Source organism: Ammospiza caudacuta, chromosome 1 (genome assembly GCF_027887145.1).
Source record: "Ammospiza caudacuta isolate bAmmCau1 chromosome 1, bAmmCau1.pri, whole genome shotgun sequence".
Lineage (NCBI taxonomy): Eukaryota > Metazoa > Chordata > Aves > Passeriformes > Passerellidae > Ammospiza > Ammospiza caudacuta.
In genome coordinates, this window is record NC_080593.1 from 93,985,184 (window position 1) to 94,003,457 (window position 18,274).

Consider the following 18,274-nt stretch of genomic DNA (forward strand, 5'->3'; position numbering starts at 1 on the left):
CTAATGGGCTTAATTTTGAATTTAAAAAGTCTTTTAAAGTTTCATGATTAGCCACTTGATCATGTAACACAGGCGTTAATAAATACAACTTGACTTTTCATCACCTTTTCGTAAAAAATATGCTAAATTACTTTCACATAAGGTCCCTAGCTATATAGTTTTGTACTGTGATAATTTCATCTCTCAAATGTTTTTCTATACAGATTTCTCTTCCTGATTCTTTTTCAGGCAGAAGACTGGAACAGATGCAAATGAACATCATCTTAGCATCTGAGAGATCTTCAAATGGCAAATATCATAAAGGCCCATGAAACACAAACTTTAAACATCCCTTTTCTGTAAAAAAGAGGTATTACTAAAAAGTGGTAAAAAATAATACAGTAGAAACTCAGGATGCAGGACACTTATCATCTAGAGTAGAAGCAGATTGTCAAAACAAGAGTTTAAGTAAATCAGAGGGAGTGAGTGTGCTTTTCTATCTCCAAGAATTCAGAACAAATCAATGAAGTTATGGGACCCCTGTGCAGAATTAAAAGGGAATGTAGTCCTGAGATTTTTAACTTCCAACACTAGAGGGGATTTTAACTCATAAGTGAGAAAAGCAATCCTCCTGAAAATACACACTATATATCACAATACATTTATGAAAGAGGAGCAAGGAATTGTGGTAAGCGCAGCTTGTTAACTGTTAGAGCAAGTTCCTGACCCCTTTCTCATGAAACTAACTGCAATCTTTCCTTTTGGCTCCACTAGGTACACAAATTGGCTGCAGAATCACTTGCATTTGCATTACTTGATGTGTAGTAACTATTACACGGAAAACAAATATCTAACATTGAGAACAATAAGTCAAGAAGAAAAAAGGAAATTCCAGAATTATGGTTTCTACACAAATACTAGTTGACCAAAGTTGTACAATCTATATTTTCTATGTAATGGATAAATAAACCCTCAAAACCCTCCAAACATTTAGAGTCATATTTCACTATATTTTCTAAGTGCAATCTGGCTAATTTAATACAGCAGTAGTAACTTCAATTCTGCAATGCCCTGATTCTTTGTTTCTTACTGTTTGCTTTCTTACAGTGCCAAGTTAAACCTCCTAATATTTGGTTAATGTAAGTTTTCTAGATCTAAGGAGCTACATACATTGCACACTGTACACAAATCACAGAATCACAGAATGGTTGGTGTTGGAAAGGGTCTCTGGAGATCATCTAATCCAACCCCCCACTACAGCAGGTTCAACCACAGCAGGTTGCACAGAATTAAGTCTAGGTAGGTTTCAAATATCTCCTGAGAAGAAGACTCCACAACCTCTCTAGGCAGCTTGTTCCAATGCCCAGTCACTTTTCATCTCAGTAAAGATACTTCCTTCATATCCAAATGGGAATTCCATGTTTCAGTTTGCACCCATTGCCCCTTATCATGTTGCTTAGCACCACTGAAAAGTGTCTGGCTCCATCCTCTTGACATCCACACTTAAAGTATTTCTCATTGATAAGATCCCCTCTCAGTCTTCTCCAGGCTTTCTCAAAACACTGGAGTGATACTGGCTTTCCTCCAGTCCTCAGGCCCCTTTCCTGTTCTCCATGCCTTTTCAAAGATGATGTACAGTATCTGAGCAATAACATCTGCCAATGCTAATTAAATGCTAATTAAGCTGCCCATCTCAGACAAAAAACTTCATCAGTTTTAGATTAGGTATCAGTACCGTCAGCCATGCTTTGTTAGAGTCAAAAATTAACATAAAACACATTGGAGCTCACTAATATATGTAGTCATCAGTACAATAACCATAAACTATTAAAAACATCAAAATTGATAAATATGACTCTCAACTAAAAATGCTATCAAACTTAACATTATTACACGCACAAAACACAATAATCAAAGCCTGCATAACAGTTCTTTTGACAAGCATTCAAAAGCATTTACCTGAACCACTACAGTGAAAGCTTGTATGTTGCTCCCTAACTTAAATAATTCTGAAGAGAAAGCTAACTGATAATGTGCTTACTTTTTGTCTATTCATAGAGCTCAGCAGGGGGAGCATAGAGCCTAGTGCAAAAATTCAATTTATGAGAATCACTTTTAAGAGTGGCTAAACATGAATTATAACAGGCACAGAAGTTATTACTGAAATTCTAAGTCCACCAGAGGAAAATGTGTTTGAACAAAATGGACAAACAAGAAAACAAATCACTCATAATTTGCTGATGTAATCCTGACAGCTAATTTTCAAGCCTTCCAGAAGCACAACAACATCCTAAATAAATGAATCCTAAAACTCCTGGCTTAAAGTCACTGATGTTGCCAAGAAATATACCCATACTCAAAAGTATTATTTATGCAAAACGGTACAGATTCTCCAATGACAAAGCCACTATTTATATTCTAATCTAAAAGTATTCATGTGTTTTGAATTTTTTGGCCACCTAAAGTAAAATTTTCTGTTTCTGCCTACATTCACAAATATAATTTCTTTAGATTTTAAGTGGGTTTGGTTAGCTATAATTAAACTGTCATACTGTATTAATATTTTAAGCACAATACAGAGAAGAAACAGAAGCTAAGCATTTTTCTGCGGCAAATAGAACAATGGAATTGTAGGCAATAATGGAAAGTGTGGTATAAACAAATGTCATGTCTCTTACCATGAAGAATAAAAAAAGAGAAGAGATACAAAATAGACAGTACTAAGCAGTTGCTTCCATCATAATAATGGAACCTTATGCTGTTCTTTTCTCCTTAAATCTTCCCAACATTTTTCACGTAACCAAGCACAATCTGGAAAGGTGGAAAAGGAAGTTGACCATGAGAGGATCTCCAGATTAGAGTTTCTCTCTACTTCACATGTTTACTTTCTACATATGTTGAGTTCAGTTTTGGCAGTATTTCATGGATTTCAGTATCAGATATAACCAATTTGTGCCCAGCTGTCACCCCTGCACACCCAACCTACTTTCTCAGCATTCAGCACAGCTCTTTTCATAATTGTTTATTTTGACAATACCAATGGACTATGTACTACACAAATACCAAACAGAAAGATGATCCTTAATTTTAAGAATTTATAAACAGAAGACAATATTTGGCCACACCCATAGGGCAGAGTACAGAAAAACAAGACAGTATTTTTCAGTACCATAGACTGTGGTCTCAATAAAACCAGCAGCTAAACTCTTGTCAAGTTTTTGTAAAGCAGCGCTGGAGAATTCAATGTGGGATACTAGAGAAAAAATAATTTTCTGGGGAATTCTTCCACAGTGTTAAAGATAACAAGAGAGAAACAACAGCAGAGTTGTTTTTCATAACTTGGCCAGCAGACACTAAAGGTAGTCTGGAAGCAGACACAGATACCTCACTGCTGTCTGGGCAATGGCACAGTGCTTAGAGAAAGCAAAGAGAAATGGTTTGGTTGGATGTGATTAAAAATGGAGAAGCAACAGTGACACGGACACTTGCCTTTTATACTGCTATCACCACAAGACAGTGTTTTTGCAAATTTAAAAATGCAATTATACCTTATAACACAAGATTACAGAATCTTACTCTGTGGGTACATCCATTAGAAATACAATATGGAATGTGAAAAATGGTAAAGTTAGAAGGCCTAGAGAGGACTGAGAATCAAACATGATGCTTAGACAATTGCCTTGGAACTGGGTAATGAGGGAAAAAGTAGCTAAGAAAGGAGGGGAAGACTGTGAGCTCTGCTGTGTCTGTGCTGTGAAGCTCTGTCACTTCAAGACAAGTAAGAAAAACACTTCAATTTGGAGAGAAGCTTTTACTACAGAATTAAACTCAGGGCACTACTACCAGCACAAAAAGGTATTTATACTCAACAAAATTCAGTCAACAGATTGATTACCTAATAACAACATTCCTCTATCATCAACTTTACAGCATAGCTAAATCACTTTTCCATTTAAACTTGTTATTAACTTACTCTGTTATTAAGCACATATAGATGTAACTAATTGCAATATAAACAATTAAGCTGATGCATAAAAAAGCCTGGATGAAATCAAGAACACACGCTTTTCAGCCCAGCCAAAGTGCCTCTAAACCTCTGCACCCAGCATGAGCAACAAACATGAGGAGCTGGAAACGACCAAAAGAAAGCCACGACCTAGTTGCCATTACTGAAACTTGGTGGGATGAATCCATGACTGGTGTGTGGCTACAGGACAGGAATAAAGTTCAAAGGGGTTGCTCTCTACAACAGATGGATAGAGTGCAATGTGCTGTCCCTGGAGAACAGCCATGAACAGGTAGAAAGGCTGTAGGCAGGAATCAGAGACCAAGGCAATAAAGGAACCCTGTGGTCAGTGTCTTCTACAGGCTGCCTGACCAAGGGGAGCCTCCTGACAAAGCCTTCTTGCTCCAGCTGCAGGAGGCATTGTGCTGGAGGCTCTTGTCCTGCTGGGGAACCTCAACCACCTTGTCATTTGCAGAGAAGCAGCCCGGTGAGCTATTGGGAATCCAGGAGATGCCTGGGATGAAGGCAGGATAACTTCTCAAGACAGGTGATAGACAGCCCCAATAGAGGGAATGTGGTCACTGGACCTGGTGGTCACCATGCCCTGCCTGACCAACCCAGTGGCCTTCTATGATGGAGTGACTACATCAGTGGAATGGGAATGGCTATAGATGTTGTTTTTCTGGACTGCTGCAAAGCCTTTGATGCAGTCCCCCAATATCCTTGTCCACAAATTGGAGAGATTTGATGGGTGGGCTGTTTGATGGATAAGGAATTGGTTGGACATTTGCATCCAGAGCAGCAGTAACTGTCTCAACGTCCCAATGAAAAATGATGATGTCCCTCAGGAGGCTGTGCTGGGACCAGTGAGATTTAATGCATTCATTAATGACACAGGTGAAGGGACTGAGTGCACGCACAGCAAGTCTGCAGATGACACCAAGCTGGGTGGTGCAGCTGACAAGGCTGAGGGATGGGATACCATCCAGAGGGACCTGGCCAAGCTCAAGAAGTGGAAGTTGGCCCATGGGAAACTCATGAAGTTCAATGAAGGTGAGTGCAAGGTGCAAGGCAAGGGGTCAGGGCAAGCCCAGCACTATCACAGGCTGGGGGCTGAACAGGCCAAGAGCAGCCCTGCCAGGAAGGGCTTGGGGGTGCTGGGTAAAGGATGAGAGGCTGGACATGAGCCTGCAATGTGTGCCTGTGACCCAGAAAGCCAAATGGGTCCTGGGCTGCACCAAAAGCAGTGTGGTCAGCAGGCTGAGGGTGAGGATTCTGCTCCTCTGTTCTGCTCTCCTAAGACTCCCCTTGGAGTACTTCATCCTGCTCTGGGGTCCCCAGCACAGGCAAGATATCAAACTGTTGGAGTGAGTCCAGAGGAGGCCACCAAGATCATTAGAGGATGGAGCACCTCTCCTATGCAGAAAGGCTGAGAGAGTTCTCACATGCAGAAGAGAAGGCTCCAGGAAGACCTTACAGCAGCCTTCCAGTACCTAAAGGGGGCCTACAAGAAACCCAGAGAAGGACTATTTATAATGGCATGGAGTGACAGGATAAGGGGGAATGATTTCAAACTGAGAGCAGGTTTAGACTTGATATTCGGAAGAAATTCTACTGTGAGGGTGGTGAGGCACTGGAACAGGTTGCCCAGAGAAGCTGTGGATTCCCCAGTCCTGGAAGAGTTGAAGAGCTGGACAGGGCCCTGGGCCACCTGATGTAGTTGAAGATGTCCCTGCCCATGGCAGGGTGGTTGAACTAGATGACCTTAAAAAGTTTCTTACCAACTCAAACTATTCTCTGATTCTTTTAATTGTCAGATTAAAAAAAAAAAAAAAAAAAAAAAAAAAAAACCAACCCAAAAAACTACAAACACAACCAAACCAAAAAAGTCTACCAAAAATCCTGGACATGATCATAATTCTGGATTACCTAAAGAGAATCTTTGAGAACACTTTCAGTAGAGAGACAAGTATTTTTGATGTTTTGTAGTATATCTGTCTGAGATGAAGTTAATTTTCCTTGCAGCAACTGGACTTTGTAATTAAAACTGTTGATAACACACCCATGTTTTGGCTATTGTGGAATAGCATGGATTCCTCTTTTTCACATCCTGCTCCCCTGCTTACCCCAGTGAATGGGCTGAGGGTGGGGAAGAGACTGGGACAGGGCACAGCTGGGACATTTGACACAAACTGACCCAAACAATACCTCATATCATATAATATCATGCTAAGCAAAAACCCTCAGGGACAGGGGGAGGGCAGCAAGGATGTTCATGGCTACACCATTTGTTTTCTCAAGCACGAATAAGCATGCTGAAGCTTTTTTTTCCATTTTGCCGGAAGTGGCTGACATCTGCCTGCTGATGGGAAGAGTGAATAAATTTCCTTTTCTGCATGCAGCTCTTGCTTTCTATACTGGGCTAGCATTATCTTCATCCACAAGTCTTCTTTTGCCTTCCTTCTATTTTCTCTGCCTTGAAAGAGGGCAGGTGAGTGAGTGCCTGTGTGGGTGTGAGGCTCTTGTCTGAGCCAAACACATCACAACTTTAAAAAATATTTGTCTTTTGACTGCCTAATGTTTGAAAAAGTCTGTAGTTAAATACAAAGATCCATATATTTTTTGCAGCAAGTTTACTTCTCCAGCGTGGCAGAAAAGCAGATATACAAATTCAAAGTTCGTGACAAAACTTTGTAACAAACCGTTTCACAGCTGGATACAAATTACAAATACATTGAATAAAGAGCAGTATTACAGAAATGCAATCTCTTTGATGCTGGAATCTTCTCTAAAACTATTTATTATAGTAAAAAAAGTATCAGTGACTGTAAGATTGTCAGTGTGATTTGAAAAAAAGCAAAGAAATTTTCATTTTCATATTTAAGTTCTCAGCTTGCCAGCTAATCAGGCAGACAGACATACAAGTCCTTGTAGTTAAAGTACAATCACCATGTGTCTACTTCTGAAAGACCTTTGAAAGACAAAGATACAGAAAGTTTGTTCTAATGTGACAGAAAATTTAAATTGAGGCTTCTGTATCTTTCCATGTTAGTGAAGATCAGAAATTTTCACAAAATAAAAATTAAGGTATAAATCAGGCAGAGCATATGATTTCATTGTACCCATAATAGCTGTCATTGCAGAAGACAAACTCAAATATTGCAAAAAGAGAAAATATGCTATCAAGGAAACAGTACTGAATTGATACACAAAATCACGTAGAAAGTCCTTCAGCAAACTGATTGTGGGCTGACTGACAATTGATCAAATATTTCCCAGAATTCTAACCTGAGAAACCAAATTAAACCAAAATTTTTAGTAGACAGATAACTAGATATAAACTTTTAAATAATGAAGGAAAGACACATAACAAAGAAATCAGTGTGCAAAATGCAGCTGAAATGAGCAATATGACTGGCCATTTTATCCATGAAAACTTTTAAGTCTTTCCTCCCCCCTTACAAGACTTCAAGCAAAGACATTCACCCATAGAAATCAAACAAACTCTTTTCGAGACAGCAAAAATATTTAGGATTACTTCTTACAAAGTTCTGGATGTTAGGAAAAGCCAATTATTCCATTCTCAAAGAGTCAGTGGACCAAAATGAGAAATCTTATGAGAATAAAATAATGTTTCTGTCAGAGGAAAGTAGTAAGGAAAGCAAGTGTTATATACATATATTGCAGACTTTCTTACCAGAATACATTTCACTGTGTGGATTGCACTAGGGTCCTTGTTGTTAGCTGCCCAGTGAAGTGGGATTTTTCCTTCAATATCAGGAATTCCAATATTTGAATCATGTTTGATGAGAAGTTTCACGTGCTCTGGGTTATTGTAGTAGGCACTCCAATGCAGTGCAGTTTGCTGCAATACAATTTTCACAAGCTTTTTCAACACGTTGAAGAATTGTTGAAACATCAAACAATTAAATGTTTAATGTTTAAATGAAAATTAAAGTTGGCTAAAACTAGCCTTAAACAACAGGCAAATAAGCACTTGTTACACTTCAGTAAAGAGGACTGACAAAAAACTGAGCACATGTACCTGGGGTGGTTGACAACTGAAAATCTATGAAAATAGGCTTTAAACAAAGCCGAATAAAGGCCCATTTACTTCAGTAAGGGCAGATCATCACACACCTACTGAGGCCTGAGTCAAGTCTAAGCTGCACCACCTTGCATCCAAGGGATCCAAACGGAGAAGCCTTTATGCTTGGAACATAAGTATCTCTGCTAGGAGACTGCTTTTTATGAAGATTTGTTGGACTATGGCAAGAGAAAAATGTGCATGCCACTTAGCACTGCCCTGATGGCTATTTGTTGCAGCAGTTCACACCCAGAGAAAATATCTGTGCTTGGTATTAAGCAATGACATCCAAGCTAGAATGTTGACCTGAACCAGGCCTCAGCCCCAGAGCTGCACTATAGAGCAACTGCAGTGATTAGTGTGGTCCCTCTTAAATTTCAGGCTCTGTTGGGATGACACAAATTGATGGAGACTACTCTCCACTAGGGGAAGGTGACACCATACGCTGACACTGGACTCAGATCCATCTTGAACTAAGGTTTTGACTTTACTGTCTGGGATAACTCAGAATTCTGAGGTTGAATATTAGTGAATCTAATGCCCAATGGCAGTCCAATAAAACTTCAAAAGGCAATCCATGCTCCTACTGCCAATTCCTGATTGCCAACAGCTTTTTCACAGGCCTTATCAACGTTCCTAACTACATAAGCAAACCAGTGTGTGGGGGTTTCTTAACCAGCAAAACATTGGCATATTAACAAGTATTTTATTTACCAGACACACCTCTCCCAACTGCCAAGTAACAGAGTTATAAGATAAAGAATGAATTTTTTTCCCACCTCTCTTACCCCAACATCCCTACCAAACATTACTTGGCACTTTGATTAGAAACAGAGAAATAACTCCTACAGGACATTTATGTATTGAAGTACAATACCCTGCATCAGCATCCTGAAACAGTGACATGGAATTTGTAAGTTCACCATCATATCTTCAACTTTCTGTGAAGGAAGAAGGCAAAAAGGAGCCTGTTTGTGTTTGTTGCTGCCAGCTGTTGGCTTAATACCATGGTAACAACAATAAGATAGCACAGCCTTTTTTTCTGCCTGTCACTCACTGAAGAAGGGCTCCACAAAGCACCACCACAGTCTTGTACCAGGAAAAATGTGCACTAAATTAATGAGTATTATTTATTAAATGGAGCTGATCAGTATTCCTGGAAACTGACAGTTGCAATGCAAGCAGAAAGTTTTGGATACCAGAAGGCCTTGGTGGCCTTGGTTCACCGACTTCTCTCATCTACAACCAGTTTCAGTCAGTTACCGACATGGAAGCAGACATAAAGGACACTTGTTCTCCTTCATCTTCAGGAATTATATTTGACAATTTTGACGTGCACAGTTGCAGCAAGGAAACTGAAAAAGCCATGTGCCCAACAGGGTCAAACAGGTCTGACTCTGTGCCTGAGATCATCTTTCACCAACCTGAATTCCATTTTTGCTACTGCGACTACTCATGACATGAACCAGGATAAAAGTGCTCCCTGTTTTGTGGGGAATCTGGCAATGCTTTAAATACTGGCTTGGAAATCTGCTGAACAGGCAAGGCTGCTAAATGGTTTTGGCTGGTCTATGCATACCTTTGTTAATTAATTAGCATGGTCATGAAGTCAGCATGACTCCTCCAGAATGACTGCTGTAATTATAGGCAGTTTTCTAGTGACTCTTATCATTACAAGATTCTAAGTGTGAGGTTTTTCAAAGGCAGAAAAGCAACATAAGCACATGCTATCCAGACTCCAACAAGAATCACAATGTTATAGAAAGACTTGTATGGTTTTTGAATCTTCTATTGTTGTAACTACTCTCAAGAAGAAGGTCAGTGGAGCCAGTGCAACGAACTTTGACATCATTAACATCAGAAAAATATTAATATTTCTACTTTGAAGACCTAGAAAAAGTTTATGAAAAATAATTTTTTGCACACAACTGCTTGATGTAAAACCAATTCCTAAAGTTGCTACAGATCTTAAAATAAGCAGTTGTCTTAAAATAAGCAGTTATCTTGCAATAAGCAGTACTTTTACCTTGTTTCTGTCCTGGGTATCCACTTCTCCAGGTGCCATATGTTTTAACAACAAAGCTAAACACTTTGGACTTTTGTGACGTGTAGTTAAATGCAGTGGTGTCATGTCCTCTAAGTCCTTCTGCATCCAGTTCCCTCTACGAGCCAGCAAAAGTTTCATGAAGCGGTAATTTCCCTGGGTAAAGAAAAATATCAGAAATTAATGTCAGTTTATCAAAGCAAATTATGATGCATAGATATAGATTTATTTTTTTTTTTACTGTGCCTAAAAAAGCTTGAAGCAAAACAGCTCAAAGCTTTGGAAACATCTAATGAAAATTTTTTTTGTTATCATGAACTCTTCATTTTTAGGTCTCTCATGCTACTTGGTTTTAGATATTTATATTCCTTTAGCAGAATAAGACAGGGTTCATTAATACGAAAAATTCTGTAATATTATAATTTTCTTAACTGTTTAGCCTCAGTAAAAATCATGTAAAAACTGAAATAAGATCATTACCTGCTGGTTTCAGCAAGGTAAACAGTTATCAGATGAGGAATAAAACTAAACATGAAGAAAGAACATAATTTTCAAAACGAAAGTAAGAAAAATAACCAGGAATGATTCAGAAAGATAAAATTTACTTATCTGAATACACAGCAAATATATGCAGAAGTGATTGTTTCTTACATTTTTAAATTGAGAACTGCATGAGTTTTGGTCTATAGTATATACAATAAATGGATGGGACACCTAGCGTTACAACACGTTGAAAATACTTCACACTAGGACTTTCACAAGGTTTTCAATATGTCTTCAAAAGAAATAACAGAGAAATGCTTCTTTGATATAAATATAATCATATAATAAATGAGGGTGGATCCCAAAAAACCCAATCTGGTTTTATTTCTCAAATCACTGAAGAAGCCAGTGAAAAATTAAAGACATGAACATGCAATCATGAAGAAGCTGTACTGATTTAGTAGTACAGGCAGCCTTGACTTGCTTGAAAGTTATTTTCCATCTAGGAGAGATGCTACATACAACATTCTCATGCTTCCACTTCCCAAAGTTCATGGATCAAATCATCTTCAGCAGTTAAGTTGCAATCGAAGACCAGCAACTGGAGCAATAACTCATTAAAGCAAAACATCTGCACCTGCCTTCAGTCATCATGATTTAAACACCTCAGCTCTTTTCATACTGTAACTTTTAACCTTTCCTAAAGTGAAAAGAGTGTGTTGTGTCTTAATTTTGCTCACTGTTTTCCAATTTTTCCCCAAGATACTAGTTTTTTGCTAATTTCCCATATAGATCATTAACTGTAACTATAATGAAAACAGAAAGCTCAAAAGAGAAGATAAATTCTACTAATTGTCCCCCACTCAGGGAAAAGCTGGAGCATTTGATGAAGCTTTATCAGACAATGTACACAGGAAAGGTGACACAAAAATCAATAGAAATCACGTCTTTGGATTCTTCTGCTTATGAAACTACCTGCAAATTAACATACTTCAGTCTGCTACAATTCTTTTACAAATTCTGCATGTTAGCTTAGTTCCCTTAGGCTGTCTTTGGAAAAACTATGAAAAAAAGCAACCAAGTAGACAAGGGCAAGCAATGCTAATGAACGGGGGCACTTTGGTATCTCATAAGGCTCAAAATTGCAAAGTGTTTTTGTCAGCAGAATGGTAGGATGGAGACAGGCCAAAGGATTCCAGAGGCCTCCACAGTATCCAGTGCCAGGGCATAAAAAATATACAGATTTCATTTTTCAAAGCAGCCATAAACATTGGAAGGACATACTTTACAAAAATTACTGTTCTGTTTCTGTCTAATAGCAATGGAAGACTTGAGCTTTACAGATGCAGAATGGATTTCACCACGTATGGCCAAAATAAATGAATGTGACTTTTTTTCCTGCTACACTATTTTATTTTAAAATACAAATCAAGGAAAGCAAATCATGAACGAGCTCAGATAAAATTACTTCATCCTGCCTCTACCTTTTACTGTTACTAGTCCTTGCTCATTAGTGACAGCTTACAAGAAAAGTCTGCCACAGAACCTACCACAGACCTGCCTGAACATGCAAACTTCTCTTGCCAGAGACTACTACAGCATTCCCAGTGAGAAGTGACCAAATACATATTTTTCTTCTGCTGGGTGTCAGGGAAAGCATAACCTTAGGATTTTGTCCCTGTAGTACACAGACACATACCAAGCATACTCTGAAGTACAGGGGCAGAACAGTGTGATGTCTGCAGAGCTCCTAAACCACAGAGAACACACTCAGAATTAATTAATGATAAATTTGGGGTGGAGCTAGGGATGAGAATACTCCTCATTATTACCATTACACTGAACAGGCAAATATGAGAAAAATTTAGAAAACTCATTAAAAAAGAAAAATTAAAATTAGCAAAAAATCTCAGTGTATCATGATGTGGTTGGCAATTAAATGGGAGGAGAAAAATATTAAATAACTTAAGAGAATATTAGTCTTGGAAGAAATATAGCTGCTTTTCTCCATCACAGAGGATAATACATTTGTAGTTTCCAATATTTCCTGCACACAGTGCATGCATATCCACGAGAGAAAAAAAATTATTTTTGTCTTGTTGATGGGTACTTATTGGAAGATTTACAAGTACATTCTGCTTTTTGAATTAATTCCACTGTAAAGAAGACTGAAAGTTAAAACAATGCATAAAACTAAGGAAACATGCCCTTTTATTATTAGAATTTCTCTCCCTATACTGTATTTTATATTTGCTATTACACATTTTTCCATCAGTTGCTACTACATTATTCTCTTGCATGCTTAGCCAACAAATCCCTCTCCTTGGCAAATGAATTTGTAATAAATCCCTTCATTCTGAAACACAAAAGATTCTGTTTCTTCCAAGTGATTACCACAGAAAACACCTGTACTTACATTACTTATTTGAATTATCTTATTCGTGCTTTTGCTTCTGACTACTGTTCTTTTCTTTAGTAATACCATGAATTTTACTGTCTTCCTTTCACTTGTTAGAAAACAATATTGCACTTTTTAATGACAATGGAAAATTTCCCCACCTTTAATTGATTGCTGCTTAAGTTTACAAGTATGGAATGTATCAACATGCCTTGAAGGCTGATGCAATTTAGGTCTTATTAGGTGGAGGGAGGGAATGCTTAATTTGAAAAGCCAATTCCTCTTTTTAATAAAGTTTTTGTGTATAAGAAGTCTGTAAGCTGGCTAGGTTTTTACTCATAAATAATGCACTTGACTGGCCTAAACATTGCTGGGCAGCATGAAGCTCTCTGAGTCAGTCCATGGTCTCTTACCATTGATAGTGACTCAAAATTTATTCTACTATAAGCAGAAAACACCATGAGAGAACAGGATTAAATACTTGTACAGAATACTTGGTTCCTAGCAGCCAAAATTTACCATTCCAATGCTAATTCTTAACATTCCTTTAGATTCTGTTAAAATTTTTTGAAAATCAAAATACTTGACTCTGCAAACTACCAGAGTATCACAGAACAGCTGACTTCAACATAATCAGAAGAAATACTTCTGCTATTTCAAAAAATCAGCAAAAGGTACTAGTAGAACACATTTTTTGGGAGACAGCTCAATAAGCAATCATGGCTCTGTCATCAAGTAATAACTTCAAAGAAAGTTCTGGACTCCAAGCTAAGCAGTCAGAAAAACTTTCTGAACATTTTAATGGAGAAGAGAGTTATGGAAGAAGTATTTCAGTCAGAGCCAATGAGTTTGCCAGAATTTAGAATATCTCTAAATTTGAAAAAATTATCCCCCAAAATTGCAAGTTGGGTCATTAAAAAAAAAGCTGTCTAGTATATTCAGAATGATTCTGCTGCCAGGGAAAGGTTTCAGTGGAAAATCACTGGTAAATTTTTCTACCTAGTTTTCTGGGTCTAGAAGAAAATGTGCTTATTTCTTTATTAATCTAAAGCAGCTTTTTCAACCTATTTCCTCTCCCTGGCTTGCTGAGGAAGTGTAGTGAGAGAGCAGCTGGGTGGGCATCTGTCAAACAGCCACAGTCAGGCTGTCCCATATGGTCACCTAAGTGAAAGGCTGAAGAAAAAATGAGCTCTGTTCAGTGGTGCTGTAATTCTAATCACAGGTTGATGCTGAAACTACTGGTTGTATTGCCATTGCACTAAAAACATCATCTCACACTTCACATCTTTCCACTCTGTACAGCCCAGTGCCACGTGCCCGTTTCAAACACTTCCTCAGAAGTACTTTTCACAGCAAATTTTAAGTGTTTCACAAGCATACAAACTTGCTTTAAAGAGTACACCTGTGTTCTAGCTAGAAACGTTCTGCTGATGTGCAACAGAGGTCTGTGAAAATTATTTCCATTCTCATCCCACTATTTCTTGGTGAGTTAACTTGGTCATTATATTAAGCTGTGTGCTTCTACACTGACTTACCCCTGTAGTGTGTACATCTCTGACACAAAACTTTTAATATTCAGATTTTAAAAACACACTGCATAAATAAATACAGCACAACATAAACAAGCCCAACATCTTTTACAAGGGGAGAAACTGAGCTGTACAAGGTAAGGCTAATAGTCAGAGGATCTTGCACCTCTACATGCACATCAAAAGCACACCCACAAGTAGGCTGCCATCCCCTCATCATCAGTGGGATAAAAGGGGACAATGCACACAGAAAAATTAATTATTTCCCTATTAATTGCTGAGCCCACATTTACAAAAACTGTAACAATTCTAATCCACATGAAGTACTTAACATTGCTTGAAAGACTGCTCTGTAATGATTTACAATGTAGACCACATGAGCTGACAATGGTTACAGTACAGCTAGGCTTGAATTTTGGAATACCTACAATGGGCCTGTGAAGATTTAGGGCACTGTAAGGGTTGCTAAAGGAACTGGGGAAAAAGCAGCCCAGCATCTCTATACAACTTCCTGGTAAAAACAGCAGGGGTCATAAAAAAAAATGCCAAGCTGTTAAACCGTGAAGATGCTACTTTGGCTCCACTCCAAAATGACGTACCTGCTTTCCCAGCACTGGGAACAGACAGACCAAAAGAGCACAAACCCTTACAAAGGAGGTGGTTTTCAAGGGCTTTTCACTGCTGGCAGTCATAAGCACTGAAGATGCAGTCAGGGCATACATTTGCAGCAGAACAGAAAGCCTTAGAAATATTTACAGATAAACCACAAATTAGAACTGAAGGTTGAAATTGACCCTCTGGATTAGTAAATCCATCCTCTAGCACCATAGGGAGCAAGAACATCTAATCCTTTTCAAAAATTCCTAGGGATTTCTTTTAAGTGGAATTACAGTGTTCAGGATTTTCTCCTCCCAGTTCTCTGTTTCAGACTCAGGATTTTAGGTTTTGATTCTTGTTTGGATTTTCTGTTTTTTTTAAGCCAACACACACACAAGGACACATTTCATTCTTCTACCCATGAAAATACACTGTGGCTTTTAAAATCTAAACAAGCATTGGGGTTTTTATCTCAGTAACAAAGGATAAACTCTACACTGCCCTCAAAAAATCATCAGCTCTCTGCACTTATTCTAGTTGGAACTCTTCTATTTTGAACACAAGTAAGCAGAGATTACAGGGCTACCCGAGGGGGTCCCACAAAGCACCCTACTGAATCCCAATGACACTTGCCTACTGATAATGTATATATCTTGTGAGATGTACCTAAAACTGCACTTCTCCCATAAATTAAGTACATTCTCCAAACAGTTAGCTCATTACATCCTTGTCAGTCATGTTTCAAATAATAAATTTATAATCCATAGAATAAATCATTAGGTGTGTTGTCTGTTGTCCCCCCCCCCCCCCCCCACCCCCCCGGGACTTGCATTTTGAACTATAATGTTTCTAATAATTTCAATTATCTTCAGTATTCCTCTTCTTCTGATATCCTAGCCACTGCTGTCCCCTCTTTGACTGACAATCATGCCTAACACTGCGCCACTCTTAAGTATCCTTAAAAAAAATACTACTCATGGTTATAAGTTTGCTCATGAAAAATACTTAGATTCAAGTGCAACCACCAAGGAATTCCAACACATGCCTTCTGATCTTATAGCTCATATTTCAGGTCTATCTGTTTTCAGTTCATTATCAAATAATAATTCACCATTCTCTTACATTTTGTGTCCTAATTTCTAATTAAGCTTGCAGTTTTCCATCTAGCATCACAGTTAATATTTTTGTACAGGCCTAAAAAGGCAATTTATTGAATTTATTTCTATGAAATGAGCTAACTAAATATCCAGTTACTCTTAAAGAACCTGCTGTTGACAGAAGGTGTTCATTTTACCCAGTTTTCTATTTCTGCATACATATTTATCCCCATATAATTTCAAACTCTTATATGCTACTGAGGTCAAATAGGCTGCCTCTCTCAGCTCCTTCCACCTTAAAACATTACTTACCACTATTTTAAAGTGTTATTGAATGCCATAAATTCTGTAATGTCTCAATTCCTAAAGAATGATTCATTGATTAAAATTCATTTGCACCTTATCCCTTGCTGTTTCATGAGATGAAATTTACCAAAAATCAGGCATTAACCCCTGACTACAGCCCCTGCAGTAACTAAGCCTGGTCAGCAAATGTGCAGGGAAGTGGTAAAACAGAGGCTCCACAAAATGAGGAGCACAAAGGTCAGCCTATTGAAAGGGGTGTGTTTGAAGACTGCAGCGCAGCAAGTCCACCAGCCACGGCAGAAAGGATTTCAGAGATCTGATAATTACACATCTCTGCCATAGGTTAATAATTTATTAGCTTATTAAATTTTGATTGCTGAAATATATTCATTATTAATTAAGCAGCACTTATGTAAGACATTTTAGCAAAATTTTCTTAGCAATCTTTTGTGAAAAGACAGACTATTTAACAATCAATAAATCCTCTTCAGAGGAATGTAATATATAATTCTGTTACTTTTACTCTTTCACAAACAGAACAGCACAAAATTATTACAGTTAAATTAATTGCAAAGATAAAACATCTCCTGTTCTAATACTACACCAATCATAACACAGGCAGTGATTATACATCTATTAGATTATTATTGTACTTAAGTATTAATAATGCTTTAATTTTTCTTTTAAACTCTCAAACAGTATTTAAGAAAGTAGAGCTCGAATATATATATAACAGCATCTTGAGAACAGAAAAACTAATTATATCATGGGTTATAGCATACATATTCACTCATGTACACTTTTCATTTGCTTTAGACCAAGATTAAGAACTGCTAACGTACACTGAAAATTAGCATACCAGGCCACTGATCTCCTTTTCCAGAGGAGCACATTCTGTCCAAAGTAAATAAATGTAAAAAAGCCAAAACAGATTACTGTGATCTTTTAATAGTCAGATTAGGTTAGTTAAGCCTTTTAAACCCAGCACTCCTTAGAAGCTGGAGTCGAGACCTAAATCGTTGCTTGCACCTAAAATACAAAAACGTCTGTACTTTTTTAATAGTGGCCCATCAGTTTCTAAAGCCAGTAGAAATCTATACCTTCACAAATCCTAATCATATTGTAACATAGACACTCATGGAGGTAAAACATGCACAATGGGAAAGTATTTCAGATTTTGCCTTAAAAACCCAGGCAGAACAGATCAGCCACTTGGCACTGCATTAACATGCTTCACCAACAGATTAGCACAGATGCTAAAGCCCAAGTGGAGAACAGTTCTTTGCTGTCAGATGCTTTCAAGAAGCAGTGAAAGTCAAAAAACTTGAACTCTGTAATTGCTAGCTAAGCCTCTGAAAGACAAATACATTTAAAGACAAAATGAGGTTTCTCTTTAAAACAGAAATGGCAACTGAATTTAACCTGCTTACCTTCACTGAGTAGAAACTGCTCTTTGATCTACTCCATCTTACAGAAGATAATCCTACTGTATACACAAACATGCTCACTCTCTCTCCAGTGAGGAGGTGCTGAAGAGAAGATGCTTTACCTTACAAATAAACTTTGCACAAAATAAACAATTTTTCAAACCCCAAATATTTTAATGACCTTGGAAAGAAAAGGCGCTGTGCGCATAGTTTCTTTAGAGGTTGTTTCATCATTTAGCATCTCTTTGAGAAGAGGCACATTCTAAGAATGTCAGAAACCACTTGGAATGATATGGACTTCTGTCACCAACACCTACTAGT

At 37.9% G+C, this 18,274-nt stretch overlaps 1 protein-coding gene across 1 annotated transcript in view; it reads right to left on the minus strand.

Moving 5' to 3' along the window:
* INVS (inversin) overlaps positions 1-18,274 on the minus strand; it is an 82,943-nt gene that overhangs the window by 36,895 nt on the left and 27,774 nt on the right. Inside the window, exons 5-6 of the mRNA XM_058819172.1 lie at positions 10,099-10,272; positions 7,683-7,850 (exon numbers count right to left, since the gene is read on the minus strand). Of these exons, the coding sequence (XP_058675155.1) occupies positions 7,683-7,850; positions 10,099-10,272 (342 nt within the window). The remainder of the gene's footprint in view (positions 1-7,682; positions 7,851-10,098; positions 10,273-18,274) is intronic.